Here is a 23,699-nt window from a genome sequence, read left to right on the forward strand (position 1 = left end):
GGTATCTTGTGTTTGCTGATAGACACCTGTGAAGTTCCTTGCCAAATGATTTTGAAAAGTCTTCTGCTCCTTTTTGGGCAATTATTTTGTGAAGGTTGTATGAGTAAGCAGAATAATGCTGACATCTGTTAGTTACATAAACCTAGAAGTAGCTTTTTGCATTGTTTTGTACTTTATACATAGGACTCTGCTAATTAAAATCTATTAAATTTTAAGATCTTGTCATTCTGTTGGATGCACTGCTGTAGTTGAATAAAGGAGATTGTGGTTAGATCATGGAAATATTTTTCTGAAAATATTTCTGCAATATTTTTCTGAAACATCATGGCAACACCTTTTGGATTTTAGGATCAATTCTGTGAATAAATTTATTACACATTAATGAGGGTATGTTTTTTCCTACCAAAGTCTCCTTATTTCAGTTATAGAGTCCTGTTACATAGTTCACCCTGGTGTCTAGATGATATTACAGGTAGAAATTCTGGGGTTAGGAGAGGTCTAGCTTTGTGCTATGAAATAGTACAGGCCAGATTTTCCAAACTCAGAAAACCTAAGTTATTCTCCAGAACTAATTTTTTTTTAATTCAAAGAATTTTTAAGGCACATCATGTACTCTGAGAAAATGAGGTGATTTGATCGTCTGGATAAATGCTTTGAAAGAGGTCACACTCATAAGGTAGACTTCATGATAGACATTTCTATAGTAATAAAATAAAGATCTCTAGACAAAGATTGTAAATTCTCTATTAGGACTTGATACTGTTTCTGTTTTTAAAACTGGCAAAATTCTGCTAACATTGAGGTCACTGGACTCTTCAGTCTCTTTGTAACAGAAGATAACATTGAGGAATCTGCAGTGTTTGGGAATGAGCTTCCTGAATATTTTGGCATTTGAATGGGGCTTTTTTTATTCAGATTTATCACTACAATACTGATTTTGGAAATTTCACTTCTGTGCTGTTGGGTTTTTTTTTTACCAAAGGTAGATTTTACAAGTCACATTTTTGTTGCTTTGAGCCTTAATGAAGTTAGCTTGTTGTGTGGCATTAATAAAATATTGGTAGGATGACCTAGTGCTAGCTAGGAGAGACAGAACAGGTTTTCACATTTCATATTTCAGTGTCTTTTTATTATAAAATAAATTAATAAAAATAAAGTGTCTTACATACCAAAGAATAGAAACTATTACCTTTATTCACATTTCTGTTGGATCAACCACCCTGCCAATGAACAGTAATGTTTTAAAAGTTTCTTCAAAAATCATGAAAAGGAATGGCCGGTCCACTCTGATGACAGGAGGCACTGCGAATGCAGTTATTTCTGAGCCACTTGCTGCTGCAGCCTCAGTTCCTTCCTCATCCACTTCAATAACTGCATTTTGGACAACCTGAAGTGCAAGGCAGAAATAAGGATCTGACAGAAGTAAATACTAACATGAAGAGTGTTTTTCCAGCTGAAGGCATTCAGTTGAGGTAGGCTTCTGTTAAGGATTAAAGTGAGCAGTTCAGTGCAATCCATCTCTGTCAGACTGGTAGAGTCAGCACAGCCACTGTGCCCACAATGCTCACTGTGTGGATGCCAGTTCAGGAGCCATTGCACTTTTCCATATTTCTGGGCACAGACCTCACTTGAGATTGGGGGTTTTACATGAAACAGCCATTGCATTTTTTTTTTTTTTTTGTGTTGAATGCTCCTCTTTGACACCTAACTGTGCAAAGGAGTTTCTCAGTTGTAGGAAATGTGTTTTCACCAGTCGCAAACACTGACTGACTGGATATGTCATGCTGATTTTGTGAGAGCTTAGAGAAATGCATCAATTCACAGCTGATTTTGTGAGAGCTTAGAGAAATGCATCAATCTTTTTTTTTTTCCCTTGTATGTTTCTAATTTGTACACTTGGTAGCACAGACTAAATATGTAGAGCAATGAGGTACAGTCTTGCATTGGTTTGAATATTTTCCACTCCCACTGAAATTGCAGCCTGGCAGAATCTGATTTTTTATTTTTTCATTTTTTCCATTTTGTTCTTTCAGCCTGCTTATACCTATGAGTGCTTCTGCTGTGTTAGTGTCTGTACTGGTGAACTGCCTGGACATCTAGTGGATTTACAGCTCCTAAACTCCTAATTCTAGGAATTACTTATGTGAAAACATTTGAAGGACTTCGCCAGTGTTGAGGTTTCTGCTACATATTCCTAAATAATATTTTTGTCTTTCACAATTCCCAGGGACAGGATGCTCCTCTGGCACTTGGTAGCTGATGCACATATTGCTTCTAATATCATGTTAAAGTGTGATTTTTTGATAACACAATCGAGTTAACTGCTGAGAATCAGCATGAAAGTTACATGATCAAGAGGAAGGGAGAAAAGTGCTGCAGATAGCTATTATATTTCCCAACAGTGAAATAATTCATACCAAACTGAAAATCACTGCAATTTTATCCATTAAATATTTATTCTTAGGATGTTAGATCTTCTCAGAAAGGTTGTTTTTTCAAGCCACTGCAATTTTGAAAACGTTTAGATCAAGTATGAGGGTTTTTGAAACTTGTATAGAAGTGTTTATTATCCCACCCTGTTAATTGGCTAATCACAAAGGCTTCTAAAAGGGTTTGGTGTAGGGAGACTTCTAAGAGCAGCACCAGAAGGATTCTTATAGGGTACAAATACCCAAAGGGAGGGTGCAAAGAAGGTGGAGCTAGGCTTGTCAGTGGTGCCCAGTGACAAGGCCAGAGGCAGTGGGCACCGAGTGAAACACAGGAGGTTTGAATGGAGCAAGTTTGTACAGAGGAGGTTCCCTCTGAACACCAGGAAACACTTTCTCATGAGAGGCTGACTGAGCACTGGCACACTGTGGATTCTTCTGCTTTGGAGATATTCAAAAGCTGTCTGGACATGGACCTCAGCAACTTGCTCAAGATGACCTTGCTTGAGCAGAGAGTTGGACCAGGTGACCTCCAGAGGTCCCTTCCAACCTTATCCATTCTGTGATTCTGGGAAGCCTCTCCTGGAGTTGTGGTCCTGGATTGTCTGTGCCATACAACCCTCCACAACCACGAGCAGTTGCATGCGACAATTCCTTATATAAGTTTATAAAGCTACATTTTTAACTCCTGTGCGAGAGTAATTTTATTTGGATCTTGTTTATAAATTCATCTTGTTTCAGAATTTTTTTTACTTTTATTGTAATGTATGAATTTGTATTTAGAATTCTTTGCTTTTCATCTTGTTCCACACACTCCATTCTTGTTGGCACAAGTATCTCTGTGTGCTTTGTCTTTCGTCTCCTTTCTTTGACCATACCTTTTAATTTTCTATTATCAGCAAGTTGTCCTTTTTATAGACTAGCTGTTTCTTTTTCATTAGACATCCCTGGTCACATAGACCTATTCCTTCTTGATATTGATGTGATTGACAAGTCCTTTGTCTTCCATTCTCTTCTGCTTCTCATTCTACCTGTTTTCCATCAGTCTTCGTAAATTCATCTGTGCTCTCTCTTGAAAAGTGGTACAAAGTATCTCTTCCTACTCCTCTTTTTCTGTGGGGCTGTGTTCCTGCCTTCTTGGCCATTCACTGCCCTTGCCTTTACCTGTTTAAATGTTCCTTGAAAGTTTCAGCATACAAAGTGGAACATCTGTACCACTTTGAATTGGAGTGCAACTATATTTTGCCAATCCTTTCCTGTGAGATTCTTTTTCTCTTTTTCTCTTCCATGGTATATAGAGGGAAGAACAGGAGTGCTTTGACTTCTCTTCTTCATTGTTACCTTTTTGAGATTTTATTATTTAAACTTTCTAAGTTTCTTTATTTTTTGAGAAGTTTACCTGTCTCTGGACTGTGTATGAGGAGTTCTTTCCTTGAATTTCCTTCCTTGCCTGGGCTTTAGCCATTTGACTCTCATTCACATTGTCTTATTTGTTCACAGTTCATCTGAAATTGTGCTCATTCCCTGCCAACCATATTCCTCTTGAGGCAGAGCTTTTCTCATGTGATGGATTAGCTCAGGGAGGTGTTGAGCACCTATGAGATGTCACTGCCCCTTTCCTCTAGACTCCTCATACTTGAAGTGGGATCCATCCTGATTAAGATGTGTAGATTGCACATACCTGGCAGATGAGGTACTTTGCTATTCGTGTCCCTATAAATTTATATGACCATCTTGGCTGGGCTGTTTATATACTATTATAATCCAAATAGCAAATAATTTTAGTGGGCTTACCTGTGAAACTGCTACATATTCGTGATCTGTCAAATGACTAAGATCTGCTGAACGTGTAAAGAGCTTTTTAATTCCAAGACCTTGAAGCAGTTTCTTCAGTTTGTATTTTTGCTCTAGTTTAAACTTTGGAAATGAAATATCCACTTTTCTGTTAAAAATAAAAATTAAAGCAAATGGTCACTTGACTGCTGAAGTGCACACTACTCAGGAATTAAGCTTTACACAGAAAAAGAAGGGACAAAGAAGGGAGAGTCTCTGCTGGCATTTAGGTTGGCAGAAAATAATTTCTAACCTGTGATGCTAGAAATCATTTCCTTCTCTGTATAAATACTTCCACCAGCAGTCCCAGTGCCCTCATACCTGGGCAACACACTAATTTATTGACTGGTGAAAAGAATTTTCGCTTCAGGAACTACATTTCACAGGAATCATTTGGGTTTACATTTTTATATTCAAATGTATCAATTCCTCTGGGTTTCCCCTAGTAAGAAATGTTTAATAAATGTCTAGATTGATAGTGGTTTTTGTTTGGCAGTACTAAATTTAAGGAGAGAGGAGACCTAAGGAAGAATATGAAAAAACTCATGCCCTCTCTTACAGAATCATCACATTTTTAACTGAAATGAGCCAAAGTTTTGTTGCCTCTGAGTCACAACTTTCACATGCCACTTGGGCTGTGGATAGGCCATTAAAGGACCTCTGCTCTGTAGATACCTCTTGCCACAGAGATTCTACCATGGGAAAAGGCTGAGGAAGACCAGCTAATCTTTGCTGGGCTTTGTTGCTTTGCTGCAGGAGACATTAGGGCCCCATGAGTGTCAAAGCAGTACCTGGTTTTCATGTTTCCAAGCCAGGATTCCACAAGCTCTGTAGACAAATGGTCTTCAATTGAAATGTAGTCTCCCTCTTTTTCTGGGATAACAATCAGCATGTGGGCATTCCCTTTGTAAGGTATCTTAATCACAGTGCATCTTAAGTTCTCATCAAAAGTGGAATTAATTTTATCTGACTTGAACATCATGGGTACCTGTACACTTCTGTATTTGTTTATGTGGAAAGTCTCAATTTCCGTGAATTTGGAATTAAATGGATAGACCCATTTACCTGAGGAAAGAAAGAAAATAAATCATTATGCATGTTTAGATTTGTTCAGAAAAATGTTCTAAAAAGTTTAAAAAGCTATAGGATATTTTCTGTATCTAGTTGAAGTGGCTGTCAGTTGTGTCTGGGATAAGTGGATGACGATTTCAGTATATTTTATATTTATTGTATATAAATTTTTTTACAGAAAAAAACCCCAAAATAATCCACGAAATAAACTGCTTCATTTTCACAGAAGAAAGGGAAATCCTTTTCTAAGGTTGGTTAGTTGCCAGTCAAGTTCAGAATTTATGTTACCTTTGTTTTATCAATGCCTGGTGAGCCTCTGACTTTTTGTAACATGTAACCTTCTCTGAAATTCTCTACCAGCTGTTCAGTATCCTGTATTTAATTTAATTATCCAATATTTTGGATGGGGATTCACTGACTTCTCCATGGAATGGTTTCTGACCATCACTGGTATTTCTTTCCCTCTCCCTGTAAGGTAATATAATGGGGTACTTGGGTTCCCCTGGGGCAGATGATTCTTGATGGAAATAGAGAAATTATTTTTTGCTTCAATGATTTTGTGTACTATGTTAAATCAGTGCATGATTTTATGCTCAGTATTCAGCATTTTTAAGACTATTATGATTAAGACTTTTTCATTTTAATGGGAGAATTAAAATAAAACATTGTGTCCTGTCATAAAGAGGGATAATTTGGAGATGGACTGAGATAGTTTGATACAGGGCTTTTTGTTCTCTTTGAGACTCGATTTTATGGAAGACAGCACAGAAGAACTGTGGTTTCCTATCATGAAAAATAATTTCCTAATTTATGAGCTGAATAGAAAAAAGTAATCTTAGATAAAGACATAGAGAAAACAGGACATCTAAATTCATTTAAACTCCCCCTAATGTAGCTGAAGTTAGAGTCTTGATTGTCCTAATAAATAATTATTCTGCAAAATAAAATCAGCAATTACCTTTAAAGAAAATGTAGTCCACAAGCACCACTTTATTATGGCGGTCCAGCTCTTCAAAAAGCCTTGGGATTTTTCCTTTGGTCATTTTGTTAATGTTTTGATTGATGAAAAGTTTTGCCTGAGTTAAATTTTCAAAGTCCACTTTCAGGAATTCCATATCAAAGTACTGCTTAGATAAATTCAGGAAAGACTCCTTGAGTTTGAAGTCCTTTTGAATAAAAGAAAGAACACCTTGCACAAGGAGAAATTCCTCATTCATTGTGATGTTACCTGTCAGTTGTTTAAACAAAGCTGGTAAATGTTGGCGATCCGCTCTGTCCTTCACAGCATGGAGGTTTAGACCTTTTACAATTTGTCTGTGTGTTTCTCCTTTGGCTGCCATCATATAGACACTCATGAGAGCTGACACAGAAAATGGAGAGATGATTACATTGTTATCATGTGTCATTGCAATTTTTCTGTAGAGGTTAAAACCAAAATTTGCAGTCTTTTCAGTGAAGTTGTGAAGAGTGAAGACTTCAAGACCTTGGTCTTCAAAACCTTGGTGTTCAAAAGGCTTAGAGATATTTTTGTGATGATACCACTCTTTGGAAATACTGATGTTATTTCTTTCCAAGAAATTAATCTCTTTTTCCTCCTTTGGAAATTTAGGTTTGATATCAGCCTGGATGAATTCAAAACATATTTCACTTAAGAGAAGTATGTAGATTCCTGCTTTCATGTTGACATCCAATAATGAGCTCTTTAGAGCTGTTTTTTACCCTAGAAAAAAGAAAGGCAACAAAATTACTTTTTTGTTTTTTCTCCCATTCACAATGCAAAAGGTCAAAAATGTAGTAAAGTGGTCTTTCTGCCTCTTCAGGGTATTTACTCCAAAATATTCAGAAAAGACCAGGTAGATCTTACAGGACACCTAAGGCAAACCTCAGCATCAGACATTGTGTAAATTTGCAAATGAAATGCACTTTGCAAACATAAAGTGCAAATATGATTATCATCCATCTTTCCATAAAGCAATATATGAATTCTCTCCCATACAGCAGTGTTGGATTGCACCTCATGGAAAAATTTTGAATGGCTACAATCTTTGGAGTTGCATTTTCCCGTTGTAAATTAAATGGGATGTTCAAGACCACCAAACTTGCACAGATTCCTTTTGTATAGCAGTGGGCAAAGGGATAAATGAGATTAAAAGATGGATTATATGGCCCATAATTAAAGTAGTAAGTGATTCAACAGTCTAGAATCACGTGGCAATTGCTAACTACTCCTTTTAAGCTAAGATCTGTAACAGCAAATTACGGTCATTGTATAATTTGTGATTTGGCATATGGGAAAGCTGGTTTTATCTGGTTTATTCAGAGTTCAGCTGAATTTCACAGTTGGCTGATTCAGGCTGTGGGAGTTAGTCCTGAAAAGGTATGTTGATGTGAGTATTGAGACATTTGGGTGCCAAGTCACGAGGTGCTTTTGGCAGTCAGGTGGTGTGCTATTTTCTTTTGAGATAATAGGTCACGTTCTGTACTTGCTGCTACACAGATGGGCTGTCATGACTTAATCGGGAGGCAGCGAATTCGATGAATGTTATGCCTGCTCTCGAGTGCATGGCAGACAGAGAACAGAGCAAAATATGCAGCAAATATGTTGTGAATGTTTTTTTATTTATTTTTCTTTCCCCTTAACCCTTGATTTATTTTTAATTAGATTCCCAGTGTCTGTTTTTTCAGGACTAGAGTAGGGAAGGGGATGACTTGACTTCAGCTCTTGCCTTGCTGGTCAAGCAGTGCCTGTGACATCTGGAGTGCTGGGATACTCACTGTCCCCTGGCAGGCTGAAGAAGTGCTGTTCAGAGCTAGGGCAGTAACTGCTGAGCATTCCTTCTGCTTGTGTAGTGACCCACTTCTGTGGGAAGTAGCACAGGCACAGAGGTCCTGTTCCTGCTGCAATGCTGCACCTGCCCTGGCAGCAAAGAAAGAGGTTCTTTCCTCTGGGAGTCATCCCTACTTTGAAGAAGCATCCTTGGATGCTGCAGAGTCAGCTCTAGCAAAGAGGCAGGGATTGGAAAATTTTGCTTTTGATCATATTCAATCACTGCAGCAGCATTTCCTCCCTCTAAATGCAGTCAGCATCAGGCCTAACTGCTCATCAGGTATTACAGAGCGCAAGCCCTTCCTCAGCTTTTCTAGGCAGGGTGCAATTCCTGCACACAGTGTTGCATCTGGCAGACATCCGTGTTGCTTCTCTCTCTGGGAGGTTTGAGACAGGACTTGGCTTAGTTGGCCACCAGCTTCCCCCAGGAGATGTGAAGGGACTGGCTGGGCAAAGTGCTGAGCTGCCTTCCAGAGGGCTCTGCCTTCCCAACACAGAGAGGTTTTGGACAGAAAGGGCAGGACAAATGCAGAAGCTCTTGTTTACAGGTTTATCCCAAACTATTCAACACTCAAGATTCCTGAATCCTCAGGCAAACACATATTCATCTGCTACTGATTTGGGTGCAATGAACATGGGAATAAAAACCTTGCAGTTGCACTAAGTAATCACTGAAAATCTGAGATTGCAAACATTTAAAATTAACATTAAAGCAGCTGTATCATTCACCTTTACTAGTTATAAATAGAGCATGTCCTCTAGAACTAGGAAAAACAGTTCTGGGAACAATAAAGTAGAATTATAGACATTATAGACTTGTATTTTTAGAACTGAGTGAAGCTTATTGCTAATTTTAGACAACTCACTTTATTTGTAGAGCAGACAGTTCATTAATAAATGCATGTTAGAGCAAAGTGAACATTATTTCCATTTAAAGAAGTATTTATTTCTAGTAATATCAATATCAAAGAAAAAAGCTTCTTGTGCAAATGCCTGTTTCTTCTGAAGGCATTAGAGCAAGAGGAAAATCCATTGGAAGCTGATTACAGTCTACAATCATTTAAAACATCACATCTGGAGAATCAATGATAAATATATAAAACTGAATTATATATATATAAAAGATATAATAATATTCCTTTACTATCTAAATGCTTCATATAAATCTTATCTTACCTATTAGGTAGCTCTTCTGTTACGTTTCTCAATCAGTTATGTTTAAAAATGAGATGAAGATGTCTGTCCCATTTAGCAGTTTTTGAACAAATATTTGCTCTTCCAAAGATAATCTAGTTTTGTCTGTTATAAATTAACTGCTTTATAAACACTGAATATGTGTTTCCTATAAATGGCATAATAAGGGAGGGTTATATTCCAGTAAATATGTTCTGTCTTTCATGAGAAACAAGAGAACAATTTGCATTTAGCCCTTCAGCACCCTATCAGGATGTGGCCCCCACATCCAATAGCTCATGAGAATTATTTATCAGCCAGGCTCTGAGCTACTCAGTAGAGTATCCAATCCTGTTTAAATTATCCCCTTACATAAAAGTAAATGTCAATATTCTCCAAGGCAGGGGGAGCATGAGGGAGGGAGAGAGGGAGAAGGTACAGAACATTGGTAGGGGTGTTGCCAGCTCCCTTGCCCTGCAATTTGGCCACATTTTGAGGGGAGAGGCCAGGGCTCCACTCCCTCTTTGAAGAGCGTGCCAGGTATTCAGTGAGGTATCAGTCTGCCAACATCAATGCCTGATAACCACTGAAGGATGTTCTCCCATAACATACAAAGTGGGCCAAGCTGATATCCCTGCAAAAGTTATACAGAGCTATGGGAGGCATTAATAATTTTTTAAATTTTCAGTTGGTCTTGCTTGAACAGATTTGGGTCTTAAGCCTTATTAGTTGGGCAAGGCACATTCTTTAAGACAGATAGTTCATTCAACAATTTCTCTAGCGTGGGATGGTCTATACTCTTCACTATTTTGATAATTGGCCTAATTCCAGATAAAAAATACACATGGAATTCCCTATCTTCCCCTCATGGTCCTAAATTTTTTTCAAAAATACTCCCAAATGAAATAGAACACTTAATTTTGATTTGGATTGTAAAAGAAAAATAATTTGACTTTAAAATGTGACATAAGGGTACTAGTCTCTAATTTTTCACTGAAATGAAAAAAAATAAATATTATATGCAGTCTCAATGGATGTATTAGACACTTTAGAAAGCCCATTAAGAGTTAGGGCATCCAGGACTCAGTTTAAAAAAGGCTTTTTTTTGTTGCTGAAGAGTATTGCTTTTACAATAGTGTTTGCTTACAAGATGCAAGATTTCATTAGGAAGGACTTAAGAACTGAATGTAGCCCCTCTGTTGTCTGAGCAGATTTGTATCCTTGTTCCAAGGATACCATACTAGGGGGCAGCTGTGGGGTTTATGCGTTAAGGAGTTCAACAGAGGGGTCACAGGCTCTAAATTCTTAACTTCTAGTTTGTTTAAATTAATTTAAAATATTCTTCCTTTTAGAAGCAATCCGTCATAATAGGCCCCCAGTGTAGGCATTGTATTACAGAATATGGGAAAATAGGATGGGGTTAAAAACTGAAGGCCCTGTAATGGCAGACAGTCTAGTCCATAAACATGAAAAAGCTCTACTGTGGATGCTCCAGTGACTTCAGAACTTCTGTTCTCTGTCCATGTGACTGGACTGGTTTTTTTTCCCCTACTTCCTAGTCTTTATGTATTTGTGGGTAATTCAGTTGGATTTGAAATTCAAATGTCCTCTCATCTCATGGAAGAAATTTGCATCTGATATGGTTGAACAAAGCTGCATTACTGTGGTGTGCCTCTGAATCTGTGTGTCTTCTGGAGGCTGCGGTGCTGTGGTTGTGGCCCAAAAGAAAATACAAGGAAAACTTGATGGACACAGATCCTGGCTTTTGTGCTCAGCAAAATCAGCAGTTATTTGCAATGAGAGTAGCAAAAAAGCTTCTTCCTCCTTGCACCAGGATGCTGACACATGTGGTCACTGCTAGAAGCTAAGAAACTCAATATTGATGTTTAATATTCAAAAGATTAAGATTTTTTATGGATGGTACTGAAAAGAGGGGTTTGAAGAAACCTTAAAGTCTTTGAATCTCTAGGCTAAATCTTTGCTGGACCACAAAGCCCTTATCAATCCTGTTTTACCCAGAGAAAAAGGAGGCTGTTATGAGATGTATTGGCTGTGTATAGAGATCTGAGAAAATTGTCTTCCTCTGTAGTTACTCACAAAGCCCTAGCTAGTTTTTTATGCCAGGTAACACCTTGCTGAGTGTATCCACCATGCACTATCAGGAGTAACATATTCCTCCCACCAACTCCTATTTATATTGTCAGTTGCCCTTTGGAGCTTTCTGAGCAGTTAAACTCCACACAACATATGGGTAACACTCTGCCAAACTATACATGTTCAGAGTGATTTACTGGGAAAGGATTGCCAGTGTGTGACTCTGGCAGAATTGCACTTTTCCACAGTTCAGGACAGAACCACCTCTGAAACCAGAACAAGCAAGGCCAATGCACTGCTGCCCAATCGTGTCTCTGCTGGGAGCTTGGGCCAGTGCTGAGGCTGGGCAGCAGTTGAGCTAAAGACAATCTGTTCTTTAATAGACAACTGTTTTTGGATGCATATGCAACTCTGAAAAACTTGGCAGTGATGATGTAGTCCAGGTTCTCACCAATCTGTTTGACAAAGCCCTGTGACTCCTGAGTACCTGGGGGTAGATACTGCAGAGGCAGATTCAGCTGCTTGTTCCAAATAGTCAGAGAGTTTCTGTTATAAGACAGAATTCTTCCTTTTGCAGTTTTTGTGGGGCTGGCAACACCTCTATTTCAGTGGCTGCTTTCCCTTCTACTTAATTTCCTCAGTCAGATTTAGGAAACCTTCTGTGACCATGAAGAAACCAGTCATCCCAATATTGGGGGGTTTGGGGGCCTAGGTTCCCTGTGCTGAGTCTGATTCCTCCCAGTTACGATCTCCTTGGAACAGCAACAGTTCTTGATTAAGTAATGCCTCTGTTCCACATTCCATGACCCATTTTAGCAGTTTGTAACTCGACCACAGCTGAGATTCTAAGTGGACTATGAGATATGGTGGGCATGATTGCACTACTGAGAGCAGGCTCCAGGAAGGAGACGGGTGGTTTAATTACTTGTATCTGTACCAGCTTCCCAGTGAGAGATTTTTTGGAACTGAATTTCTTACCTTGCTCAAACAAGGTAGTAACTACACAGATACATTTCTCTCAAGACCCTGCAGATTTCTGTCCCCAGCCAGTGGCTACCAATTTGGTACTCAAGGGCAGACACAGGGTATTTATAACTGTCTTGAGGGATCTAGGTGAAATCAGTCAGAAATACTGACCATACTGGAGAGTGATGAGAAAGTAAAAAGTGTCAGTTCAGGAAAATATTTAGGCTGAATGTGATCTAACCTCTTCCACGTTTCTTAGACTAAACAAAATCCCAGGAATAGTGCAGGGGATGGATGATTTGCAGGGATCTGTACTTTTGAAGTCTCACTGTGAAATTACTCATAACACATAAACTAACATGCTCCAACAGTTATAAAACTGCTCCTTATACAGTCTTCTGAACATACTTATTTTGTCAACGAGCTGATTCATCAAGGTGACTGCTGCTTCTCCCACTCCAAAAATGCACAATAATAACTGAAATCATCAGGATGCAACCGTGGCTCCAGGCCTACACTGTTCATAAGCTTGACCCTTTTGTACAATTATGTCACTGTTCATGTGACAGGATTGCTGTAGTGAAAGCCTCTTTGGAAAACACCTATTCCTGAATGTCACCTGAGGTGGGATGGGTGTGCTACTGTACAAGGTGGACAAAGCAGTAAAGCTGTAGTAGGTCATAAACAGGGTGGAAGTATCTCCATGATGCTTTCAATTTCACAGTCAAAGGTTGTCTAACTGTCCTTGAACACACAAATAAAAGTATAAGTGTATGTTAATAACACATCTTACTGTGGAATCTTTTATAGGAAATGCAAAAATCATGAAACACTGTAACACTGTGTCCAGAGAAGTACTATCAATTTTCAGTAAGAGGTAAAACAATCATTCATGATGTATAATGGAAGTAGCACAAACCCTGGGTTTTTTCAGGTAATGGAGTAAGTGACCTTTTAAAGTTCCTAGCCTTGTTTGCTGTGGTTTTATGGCTTGCAGCAACGAAAAATTTTAATCCACAATTATTTATTTATCCTCCATTTTTACCTGCAAGTATTGAAGAGCTCTAGAAGGGGCTGGCTGGTGTTTGCCACGTCCCCATGGAGCCAGCAGGTGTCATCACAACCTTTAGTTCTCCGACGGGAAGAAGGATAATTTTGTGTGTTTGGACAGCTGCCCTTCTCTGTGCCTTACTAAGTTGTTGTCATGAGACAGGACTTGAGCAGGCAGGAGACACAAATTTAAGAAAATTACACTGGTAGATATTTCTGTTCTCCAGGGAGGGCATTTCAAAGTTTCTCCAGTAGATGTGAAATGCAAGTGCAATTCTATTTTAAATTCCTGGAAAAAATTCAACTCGAAAGGCAGGAATGACAAAGTGTGTAAGAGATTGGCATGTCTAAGGGGAAAAAAAACCTTTTTTTGCACCTTCAGAATGGCAGAAAATTTTACAGTCAATAACCTCTGATGACCTGAACTTGAAAAATTAGAAATTAGCCCATTATTTCTTATCCAAATTCTATATTTACATGCACTGCACATGCATCTTCTTACTGCTATGATAATCAATCTAAGTCCCTGGGACTTGCAGTGTTTGACTGTTTGGCCTGAAGTAATTACCTGATGTAATGAAGAAATTTCTGCACTGTGGCCTCTGTAGCAGACATGCAAAAGGTGCCCTCTGGCACCTGTGAAATGTGCTGAGGGTTACTAAGTACCAAATGAGTGCAAGTTAGTGCTACCTGCATTGTCCAGAGTGACTGGCAAAGAGCTCTGCATTTTGGGGTTGGGTACTTGTGCTTCTTAGGGGCTTTTCCATTTGAACAGAAATATTAATGCAGTAACCAGTGCCGGCCTGCCACTGAGTGTGCTCTTCCTGTTGGAGGATGCATGGATTGGATATTCAAAAGCAACACTTCTTCCTCAAGAAAGTTTCTATCTCCCTGGCTGTGCTCTCATGGAGTATTTAAGCAGGAATTAGTTTTCATACAGGACTTGGTGTCTTTGTTTAAGCTGCTCCAGCACTTTACATTACCTGTTCTTCCATGAGACATGTCCATGCCTCTCTGGTTCTACTAATTTCTAATGCTGGTCTGTGGCCAGGCCCTTCCTGAGGTTTTTAAAGACAGTATCTGTGTTATGATCTATGTATGTATATTTTGAAGAGAGTATCTACAGTATCTACATTTCCATTTTCTTTCTCGTAAGGAAAATTATTTAGATGGTGAAATAATTAAGGGGACAGCAACCTCTGTCTATGTAGGTACTCAAATGTGGCTTTCTTTATGTTTCATAAGAACACTGCATTTAATATGTGGGCAGTGCCAGATGTGAGGTGTTAATTTCTCACTTCCTTGATTTAGGCGCTAATGTCACTTAGCAACCTTACTCATCTTTGACATGGAGCTTCTTAAGGATGCACATACATTGCTAGTGAGAAGATAATTTGTATTGGAAAAAAATTTGGCAAATGGAGCAAATGTATGAACCACTTTCAATTCTGATGGAAACCAGGTGCTAAGTTTAAAGCTCTTTTGAGAGGTTTCTTTTAGGCTGCTACTCCTCCCAGAACTGCTCGTCCCAGCTCCTGATGTTTTCTGGTTAAAATGCCATCCAACTCTGAACTTCGAGTCAATATATTTTCTGCTTGGGTTTTTTGAGATTTAGGTTATATTTTCTTTATCTCATTCTCTCTCTCTTGCCTTCTCTCAATTGCATTTTATGTATTTTGAAAGATTCTTTTTTTGCATCCACTGTGACAAAGTGATAAAGGTCTGAAGTATACCAAGTTCATGAAGCTGAATGACCTGATCCAGGGTAGACATTTTTACAGCCTGCACTCTGGGAGGAAGTGGTGAGCTCATCTTTGCCAGACATCAGATAATCCACACCAGAAAAGTTATGGAAACCAGGTTTCACTGAATCTGCAGGCCAGATAACTCCTTGTATGTACCAAAAAAGTGCAAATACATTTTCTTTCAGATACTTATTTTTATGCTGGTAAATTAATCACATCAATGGGTCAGAGGCAGATAAAATCTTAATATTCGCTTCTGGGATAACAAAGAGGAGTGAGATATGTTCATGATAACAGTTTTTGTATAAGTATCCATTCCTACAGGGTGATAAGACAGCTGGAAAGAGGAGAGAAGAAAAGGATGAAAATCAAGGTTGCAGAAAGCTGAGACTTTATCGAACAGAGCTCAGAAAAAGGAACCTTGTAGGCACTCAAAGTGTGGCCCAAGATTCCACCAATCCATGAAACATAACTGGCTTTTTGAGGTCTATTCCTTGGCTAGTACCAGCACGTTCCCAGGAGGTTGGCATGCACAATGCAGTCTCTCAGGGAACTCTCTGGGTCACTTTGAGTAGAAAGTTGTGTTCCCACGGGATGTGGACCATGGGTCAGCTCAAATCACCTTCACTGTCAGGACCCCGGTGGCAATCCAGCTGTAGGTTAGTCTTGCTTTTCAGTGCTACAGTCATAACTACAGTGTTAGCACTGTTCTTTATGCCTTTTCTTGGAAAGATTCCTAGCCTCCTACAGTCAGGATTTTGTGCCAAACTGAAGCATTTAAAAGCCTATAATACACTGTATTATATATTCCTTTAAAGAGAGTGGTATCTCTAGTGTGGGAGCAGTCTTACTTCAGACACTTCCTGGGGCTGTGGCCAGATCAGAATAAGTGACTGAACACATCCAAGCCATCCTTCTTACCTCCCAGAAGGCCTCATCTAGCATCTTTACTTGTTCCTTCTTAGGCCTTTTTGATTGAAAGCACCTATTTTGCTCCCTATATAATGAAACAATTTTTGGATCCCACTGAAGTTGCTCTATAGTAAATGATAGTAACCTTGGTCAGCATGTGATTACAGAATGAATGCAAGATTCCTGCATCATATAATTTGCTTTTGATGGAGGTATTCATTTTTCTTTTTGGCATTGTAATGAGCATGGAAGCATTTGCATTGACAGGAGGCTTAAATTACAAGCCACCACCCATTCTTCTTCAGTGAGCAGTGGTGTCTTCAAGTTCCAGTCACTGTCCTTCTAGAGGACAGCCAGTCCTGTGGTCAGACTTCTTGTCAGCCAACATTTCTGTTCGGTAGAAGATAAGCGTGGGGTGAATATGATATTTCAGCTACATTTTATTGAGCAAGTGGCTATATTTAACAAGACTTTGCTCTCTCTGACCAAAAAGCAAACAAGTGCTCTTGTGAACACACAGTGCAGTAATAGCAAAAAACTGAGGACTCTACCAAGAGACTGTAAGATAACAGACTTTTTAAAATCATGGTTCATACACTTGCCACCCAAACCTGTATCTTCTGCTTGACTGTAGTTATCTTACAGCTTAGGCACAAGGTAGCCATGGTAATCATTAGAAGATCTAAGCTTGGACACAAAGATGCTCCCATTCTAAAGGCAGAATACAGTCATTGCATTGTACTGTAATACTTGAGGGAGGTCAGGTCTGGCAAACATCTTGGCTTTTAATTTGCTGCAGACATCCTGTGTCAACTCCTTCTTAGGCTTGTGTGCAGTAAGGTGGATCACAGGTAACAATGTGCTCAGATGCTCAGCCTCCTGCTGCTGTGTACCAGATCAAATTGCTCCTCCCAGGTAAGTGTAACACCATGGGCTGCAGCAGATCAGGAACACAAAACAGGAGATCAAAACTAGAGGACTGATGTTCTTCATATGAAAAAGACACATACAAGATACAGACAGTTCCAGTAGTAAGGGGAGAAAAACTACCAGTGCTTTCTCTGTAGATGTTTCATTGCTATATCATTAAATTTTAACTGACATAGGGCTGTCTACCTGAGGAAATAATGCAGTGGAATGTGATGGGAAAGCGTTACTACCCCAAATCCTTGTGTGAACTTCTGTTCCAGCATGAGTGACTTCTTGGGTGAGCTTAAACTCTCAAACTCTTCAGCAGATGACAAATAAAAAAAGATTTCTTATGTCAGAACAAAAGTTTCTGTACAGAAACTTTTCAATCTAGAACTATATTATTTTAAACCAGTCCTTTAGATCGTAGCAGAACCTTGGTTTTGTGCGCATCTAGTGTAATGGAAGATGGAATGATTCAGCACATAACCGAATATAATTTTGGGAAATGGATTTAACTCTTTCTGCCTTTTTGACCAAAATTCTACATGTGAAGCCTTGTAAAACTCACAGCTTCCACTGCTAGCTAGCACCACAGGATTTGGTCTGTTGTCCCTCTGTGACTGTGTGACTTCCATACTCAGCTGACTTGCACAGCAGCTCTTCCTCTTGGCATGCCCAGACCTGCCATGGTGTTTTGAGTTCTCACTGAGAGCTGAGCCAGGGGGAGACTCCCTGTAGGAGCAATTGCACCAATACAGCTGTGCCTGTAGCAGTGCAGCTCATGCTGCTCAGGGAGGTTATATAAACAGTCTCCCTATGAGACAGTGGTATAATGACATAACTCCATCACTCCACTGAGCAGGCTGTGGGTTTAACTGCCCTTGCTCAGGCAAGGACCATTTCACTAATTAATTATGCACATGCTGCAGTTTATGTTGGTAACAGCATGTCTAGTTCAAGAAGTTCAGCTGCTGAGGCCAGTCCACAGCGTGACACTGAAAGCCTGCAAGCAAACAAGCTCTAACAGATGAGGTTGCAAAAGCAAAAGCTGAAGCCATGCTAGAAATTTTGTCCTAAGCACATATGAAATGCAAATGCCTCATCTCTTTTCAGCTCTGCTGAAAAAAAAAAAAAAAAAGAGCTGTGCAATGGAGTCTTTGCCCAGAGTTTTATCTCCTAGTTTAAAATCAAGCAATAGGGAGTCAGGGTGGAAGAACAATGCAACGTCAGCATGCTCACTGCAAAGCAAACATGAGCCTTATCTTAAATTTGTCCTGAGAGAGCAGAAAACAAAGGTATAAGCTAGCAAAGCATTTTCTCATGGAACCTCCTCTGTGCACTGAGTGCCTTAGCCACCATCTCCTTTAGAGTAATTTGGTTCAATTATACTAACAGTGGTTAACACTTCAATATCCACAAACCATACAGTAAAGATCAGTGTGTGCAAGTGTATCTGTGTGTGGGTGCATCTGTAGGAAAGAAATAGGACACTGAGCCTGAGTGCCAGGACTTAAGCAAAGAGATGCAGAGCTGGGAGGACCTGGGCTGTGTCTCTCTGTCCATTAGCCAGGGTTTGCTTAGAAATGATGGCACATTGCAGTCACCCTGAGAGCAGATCTTGGGAAGGAATCTGAGAAGACAGCATGCCTTGCTGGAGCACAGCCCACAGAGGGAGCCCTGCTGGCATGTCAAGCAGCCCTAGCACTGCTCAGTGGTGTGGGGAAACAGCCAGGAGGGAGCAGAGTCCTAAACCCCACTGATGCTTTTGTCACCTCAACAGTGATGCATTTGAGCTGGGGAGAAATCTGTATTATAAAGTGCTGTTATCGCAGTCTCCCAGTATTTTCAGAAATGTCCAGATTTTGTGCTGTCTTGATGTGTGGTTTTGTTCACTTCCCCAGCTGCAGGAGGTCTGAGACTCATCTCTTGATGCACTTTGGAGATATGCCCTGTGTTGGTAAATGTGACCTGCACAGGTTACAATATGATATACATGGTAGGCAGAGCTGAGCTGGAATAAAATGCACTGGCTGTCTTCAAGAGTCTATTCATGATTCTGCAGTGATCTCAGCTGTCATATCCTAAAAATTATGGGGTTTGCTTGTGTCATGTTAAAGGGCATATTTGGAAATTGGTGGTTTTTCTGCAGGAAAGATCATGCCTACAAATATGGCAGCAAAAACACATTCCTGATTTCAGACTTCCAGCTTCATGGAAATCTTTCCTTTCCCCTCATGCCCTTGTCTGTGCTACCCAAGGAAGGACAGCACACTCAGGGACACCCCACAGATGACACTGGGATTCTGTATCATGGTCAGTGGCTCTCTGCCTGGCAGTGAGGCTGAGAGCTACAACCCCAAGGCTCCTTTCACAACTCCTGCTTATCATCAGCCCCCCCCACCCAACCCAGGGGATACCCCATTTTCTCTGCCCAAGTGGCCTCACACATGGCCAGGCTGAGCCCCAGCACTGCCAGTTCTGGTGGCCGTGGGCAGAAGCAGAGTGAGATGACCTCCTGTGCTATCCAAAGAGGCTGAGCTTTTCTGCAGCCACCAGCTTAAACACATCCTTGAACTTTGCATTTGTACTTTACTAAAATCTGGAATCATTAGGAAGGTTTTCTTCTGTTTTCTTCAAAGGATGCAAGCTTGACAAAGAAACATGCACAGAAAATCTGCCTGTTTGGGAAGACTGCTGATTCAGACAGGTTTTCTTGGCAGATGCTGCTGGGCTCTGTGGGATGGCATCACCCTCACTGGCCAGCATGACAGACTGAGCTCATTTCCACTGCAGAGCCACTCCAGTAGTGGGTCTTTCCCCCAGGACTGTATAAGGGATTGAGGATATATTTTGAGAATATTTAAAATTAAATCCACCAAGAAATAAAATAAAATATCCACCCAAGCTTTTCTTAAAGTTTTAAATGTTATACAATTATTAAGTCATGCTAGACTTTTACCTGTGGCCAAACATGTTAAATTGATTACACAGTTATTTCCCGGGCTTTGAAGCCAGCTATTTCAACACAGCAGGTAGTCTGATAATCTCTCAGCTGCACCATTTACCAGGCAAATAGTTTCTCTGTGTAAATTAACATAGCCAACCCAGGGATATAAAATAATGGATATAACTAGATCAAGCTGTAATCTAAGTGTTTTAAATTATACCCAGATAGCCTAGGGAGCGATGACAAACAAAACCATACTTGTCTCCTACAACCAATACCCTGAACAACCACATTCACATGTGGCCTGTGACAAGGTGCCCTTAAAAGTGCTGGCTGTTTTCCGTGCCCCAACACCAACAACACTGAGTGTTTCAGCATCAGTTCTGGTCAGAGGCTGTGAACTCTGACACGTGAATGAGCACACAGGGGTTTTGCCACAGCAGCTTCTGTGTTGCTGTCACAGGACTGACAGTCATTTACAGCGGTGAAGATTTGTTTTAAAATAGTTTTTCTGTGTAATCATGAAGAAAGCAACCTACTAGAGTTTTAAGATGTGATTTCACCTCCTCTCAGTGAGCTCCTCTCCTTTGTCAATGAGTAGAGTCATGCTCGTGCCTTCCAGTAATCTGTAGCTGACTGGCTCAGCTCCTGAAGATAAGACAGAATAAATAATGATGACATCTTATTTCTTGTAGCTATCCAGGGAAAAAAAAAAAAAAGGTGCTTTTGGTCAAGTTGCTAAACATCTAGTGACTGAATAACAGAGTATCAGCATAATAGATATGATAAGGAGGCACAGAGAAAGGAGTCCTACTGATGCCTGTTGTACTGCTCTCTTCTATTTCTGGACTAACAAAGAAAGCAGTGTGAAATTCTGTCTGTGGGACAGATCTCAACAGGGTTCTGTGCCTGTTGGCCCCAGAGTGGTCACCCAGAAGGTTCTTGGGCTGTGGATCACAGCCTCCTGCCTGGGGGTGTCCCCTTGCCCCATGATGTGGATCACAGCCTCCTGCCTGGGGGTGTCCCCTTGCCCCATGATGTGGCCCTCTGCCAGCCCTCCTCACAGCCTTGCTGCCCAGCTGTGGGCAAGAGCTGAGTGTCCTGTGGCCCAACACACAGCAGCAGGCTTGGTGGGAGGGCAGGCCAGGGGAAGGTCTTTGGGGGAGAACCGGGACTGCCACCCAGGGCTGGCTCCTTGCCTCTGATTCCTCTTCCCCCTGTTACACCAACTTTTGCCTTTTGCCCAACATTAATCCACAAGGTTTGAAGCACTTGGCAGAGCTCACAGACTGACTACAAAGGGGTGTTTGGGGGGGATGTTTTCTTTCCAAATCATCAGTTTTTCACCTACCATCAACCTAAGGAAAGGGATGGTCATATCCTTGCCAGGAGGAGTACAAAGGGCAGATCTCTGTGCTCTGGGGTCTGCTTGGGATCACTGTTACACGTTTGCTCATCTGTTCTTCCCTTGATTTTCTTCAATGTTTCACAGGTCCACAGTACCTGTGCTGTGTTCACATACACTGTGTACTCAACCTCTGTCCTTGCAGGTACTAGTTATGCCCCAAACTGTTTTCACCCAGCTCCCAGGTCTGTAAAGCTTTGATGACCAGTGACTGACCACTGGAGAGATGATTTCAGCTCTGTGGTGTCCAGCACCATTCTCTGCTTGTACTCTCCAGTCCCCTGTTATCACCCCACCGTGTCTGTATGCCTTCATTTTTCATTCTAGGGCCACAGGCACTTCATTCTATGCAAACTCCTTAATAGCTCCTGGTTACACAAATATCTGTATACAATTATCCAAAGGTAAGGAAAAATTTGAACAAAGTGGGTAATAGCACCCAATTGCTGGATAGTTACTGTTACACAAAAAGTAGCTCAAACAAAATCCCAGGCAGGCCTGGGCAGGTCCAAGCATAGCCTGGCAAGTGCAAAGAATCAAGGCCTGTGCTGTTAGTTAAACAAAAAGCAGGCCACTGTGTTACAAGAAACAGTAACAAGGCTGCATTTGCAAAGGTAGAGGTTTTACTGACCTGTGTCCTCCTCCCGCTGAGCCAGAGCTCACAGCTCTCGCAGATCACAGCTGCCTGAAGCTGAACAGGGTGCCTTTCCCTTGCCTCCTCTTCGGAGGGAGACTGAAGGGTGTGGGGTGGGCCGTGAGGGGACTTTTGGTTCCCTTCCTCCAGGTACAGCCTCAGTGATGGCGAGAGAAGAGCAAACCCCTGAACACCCACTTCGACAAGCAGTGTGTGAGCCCAGGAGGCGGTGGCAGTCTCGGGATGGGCCGTTCGGAGCAGCGGGAGGCTGCGGCCGATGGCACTGCCGGGGTGCAGTCACTGAAACACGACTGGCACCCGGCCAAGAGACAGGCGGGGCACCCAAACCTGGGATGACCACAAGCACAGCCGTCAGTTCCATCCTTACACTCTATAGCTGTGTCAGCTTTTTCAATGGCTAATGAACCTGGTCATTAATTGTCCCTGAGAGGTGTCTCTGGCTCCTTTATATTCCCACATTGCCCATCACAGCAAATGGCAATAGCCTAGTGACCTGAAGCCCAGCCTTTCTGCCCAGCCTTCCTCGCTGTGCTGTAAGTGCCCTGGAGATGTTTTGTGGAAGGCAAGGGACCCTGTTTCTTCCTGCCCTCCATTTTTTGGGCAGGAGAGGAGGGCCTGCAGGCCGAGCCGGCGCCACAGCTGAGCCGGCAGCATTCCCCTCCTGCGTGAGCAAACGGTGCCGGCGAGTGGGAGGGACGAAATGTTAGCCTGCAGGAGGGAGAGTGGGAGGCTGCGAAAAAGAGCTGGTCCGGAGAGGAAATGAGAAGAGTGAGTGTAATGAGGAAAACCTGTTTTGTTGCTTGCAGCGACGAGAGCAGGATTAAGAGAGTAGGACTCTGTGGATGGGAGGAGAGACGAGAAGGGGCCACGTAACCAGCAGCGCAGCTCGGATGTAGGCAGGGAGCAAGCTGTCTGCTGCTCTTTTGTGCTAAGTGTGGTGCCTGCCTCTTCTCAGCGCTGTCTCTGGCAAATCCCGCAGTGGAAAATCACAGCATGATGTCAGTCCAGCAGGAGCTATTACCTGATGAAGCAAGTCTAGCAAACGGCTCCTGGACGCCGGCTGATGGACAGGAAATCCCCTGTGGGAGCGGCAGACGCCCCTCCTCACCGCCGGCACCTTGTCCTCCCACGGCTGGCACCGCTCAGTGTCCCCGTAACCTCCCCACACATTTACAGACACGCAGAGATCGGGTAAGAGATGCGGCGAGAGGAAAGCACAAACTGAGAAGGGCCGGCTCTTGGCAGCAGCGCGGCTGCTCCTGTGCCTTCCTCCTGCCGCCTCGTGGGCTCTGCTCCCTGGAATATGTGAGGAAAACACAATTCCAGCATCCTGCCTGTGAAGAGGGCACATCTGTGAGGGTACCAAGGCACTAACGGTAGGAAAGCAAGGGATCTCCTTCCAAAAATAGCGATTAACAGCCTGTAAAGGCTGATTGAGCTTAGGTGAGAAATTCTCTTCAATTCTCTCCTAGAACCACATGGGGACAACTCTCCTCCTACTATGCTCTATTTCTATGTTTATGTCTTCATCCACTTCAAAGTGGTTTACAAGGGAGCAAGCAATATTTTACTCATCTGTGGCCTCTGTTTTCTTCCACACTTCTTGATGTCAACTGAGAACCATCCTACTAAAATCAATTACTTCCATTTTTAAACTGCAACTCTGGGGAGGATCTCACGTCT

General features: G+C 41.5%; 1 protein-coding gene across 3 annotated transcripts; it reads right to left on the bottom strand.

Annotated features, from left to right (window-relative positions):
- Positions 1–1,143: 1,143 nt before the first annotated feature.
- Positions 1,144–22,280, bottom strand: SERPINA10 (serpin family A member 10). 3 transcript variants are annotated; one of them, XM_059850225.1, is made up of 6 exons: positions 21,993–22,280; positions 20,496–20,604; positions 6,289–7,050; positions 5,051–5,324; positions 4,221–4,368; positions 1,144–1,387 (listed from the first exon to the last, which is right to left on the bottom strand). In XM_059850225.1, exons 3-6 carry the CDS (start codon positions 7,007–7,009, stop codon positions 1,196–1,198), a joined length of 1,335 nt encoding a protein of 444 aa, XP_059706208.1. In that variant the 5' UTR covers positions 7,010–7,050; positions 20,496–20,604; positions 21,993–22,280; the 3' UTR covers positions 1,144–1,195. The 3 variants fall into 3 exon arrangements, with proteins under 3 accessions (XP_059706208.1, XP_059706209.1, XP_059706207.1); XM_059850226.1 differs by lacking the exon at positions 21,993–22,280 and having other exon boundaries at positions 20,496–20,610; XM_059850224.1 differs by lacking the exons at positions 20,496–20,604; positions 21,993–22,280 and adding an exon at positions 9,334–9,441 and having other exon boundaries at positions 1,145–1,387.
- Positions 22,281–23,699: the final 1,419 nt, after the last annotated feature.

Source organism: Haemorhous mexicanus, chromosome 6, assembly GCF_027477595.1.
Source record: "Haemorhous mexicanus isolate bHaeMex1 chromosome 6, bHaeMex1.pri, whole genome shotgun sequence".
Lineage (NCBI taxonomy): Eukaryota > Metazoa > Chordata > Aves > Passeriformes > Fringillidae > Haemorhous > Haemorhous mexicanus.